At 38.1% G+C, this 1,860-nt stretch overlaps 1 protein-coding gene across 1 annotated transcript; it reads left to right on the top strand.

Annotated features, from left to right (window-relative positions):
• Positions 1 to 117: 117 nt before the first annotated feature.
• On the top strand, positions 118 to 454 carry LOC118736563 (the record flags this gene model as incomplete). The annotated part of the gene is given in 1 exon segment (XM_036466623.1): positions 118 to 454. A coding segment is annotated over 1 exon segment (317 nt), but the record flags the coding sequence as incomplete, so codon positions are not given.
• Between the last annotated feature and the right edge of the window lie 1,406 nt (positions 455 to 1,860).

Here is a 1,860-nt window from a genome sequence, read left to right as displayed (position 1 = left end):
TTCTGATGTTCTTGCTAGCGAACGGCAAGGACATGGATCCTGAACCTAAAAAAATCGCCACATTTTTATGGCTAGCCGGACCTAAGGCAGCAGAACTCTACGACACACTGTTCCCAAACGATGGTACCACAAACGGAATAGTTGGTGATCAGACGGGTTCAACAGAACGACAAACATCATCGGGCACCCGTACTCTCGATGAAGTTCTGCAGTCATTCGAAAACTTTTGCATTCCTAAAAAAAATCCAACTATGGAATCGTTTAAATTCAACAACATTAAGCAAAAAGAAAAGCAGTCATTCGCAGACTTTGAGACCGAATTACGCAAGCAAATACAGTATTGTGAGTTCAAGTGTGAGTGCGGTAAATCGTATGAAAACCGCATGCTGATTGACCAAATCGTCATCGGTGTCAGCGATAAAAAATTGCAATAGAGGTTGTTGGACACAAAAAACGAAACACTGCCCGAAATAGTGGACAAGTGCAACACATTTGAAGCGGCACACAAAAACAAATCCTTGCTGGACAAGACAATCGTGCATCAAACAGTGTACTCCGCGGAATGTGACATGTCAGAAGTTAGCGCTATTACACGTCGTTGCTTCAACTGCGGCTCGCTTTTCATACCCGGTCATCTTAAAGATTGCCGCGCACGTGGAATCAGTTGCCATAATTATGGACTCCAAGGCCATTTCAGCAAATTCTGCAAGCAGACAACGTCCAAGCCAGAGAGTGGATTCAAACCGAAGAACTTGTCAGCGAAGCCAAAGAAGTTATCAGCAGTCAACTGGGCCGATGAATCAGGTAACAGTAGTGGATTAGTTGACGGGGTTGCAGGTGTATTTAGTAACAAAAACTTTGGTGACAGGTAATAAGGTCAATGGAAATAAGGTCAATTGACTTTATTTCCCACCCTGGTGCGAAATAAAGTCAATTGACATTATTACCTTTTCAAAAGCGAAATAAAGTCAACAAAAATTTGGAAATAAAGTCATTGACGCTATTTCCTCATTCAAATGGAAATAGCGTCAACAATGCTTAAAGTATGTCGATTCATAGAAAAAAATGTTGTTCTTACAATAAACATTGCCTCGTAAGTGTTGTTTTTTAATAGATGAAAAAGGATTTTGCCAAATTCTCAGTTTTGTTATATTAATCCACACACAATCATGAACTACCTCCAATTGATTCTATTACAAAAAGAATATAAATTACGAATATGTAAAAACACGATGCGAAAAACTAAACTCCTGCGTACAGCTGGAATACGAGAAATATTTGAAGAAAGAGTGGAGAAATGATCCATAACATGCAAAACATTTTTCGTTTCTACAAAAATAAAGCGAACACTATTAAATTGAAGAAACAGTACATGTCCAAAAACCCCGGAGGAGCACTGAAAAAATTCTGTGTTTTAAATTAGCATATTTTGAACGAATTCGGAATGTCTAAGGTGGAAAAGAACCCAACCTTTCTATAAGGAAACAATTTTCTTACACTGTATTTATGTCTCCGCCAGCAGTCATTTAAAAGCAGCTAAGGAGAACGACGACACTATTTATTAGATGGCACATTCAACGAGCCAATGTGCCAAAATGCGGGTATAAACAATTATTGATTATTTAATATCGGAACCGAGATCATATAAGTTAATGGATTGGTTTTCACACACTTTTGAAACACAAATTATATGTTTTTTTACTGCAGACAAGTTGTTGCCTCAAAACACAGCAGAAATCTTCCAATCAGGGCTGCCAACTCTCCTTAGTTTTGAGATGCCATATTGAGGATAAAAAAAGTGCCAAAATGTGCCAAATAGAAAAATAAAAGTGCCAAAAAAGCTGTAATTCCTTTTAATCA

Source organism: Rhagoletis pomonella, unplaced genomic scaffold (assembly GCF_013731165.1).
Source record: "Rhagoletis pomonella isolate Grant_MI unplaced genomic scaffold, Rhpom_1.0 Rhpom_scaffold_00003, whole genome shotgun sequence".
Classification (NCBI taxonomy): Eukaryota; Metazoa; Arthropoda; class Insecta; order Diptera; family Tephritidae; genus Rhagoletis; species Rhagoletis pomonella.
The sequence above is the reverse complement of the archived record's forward strand: the minus strand, read 5'-3'. Positions and strand labels throughout refer to the sequence as shown.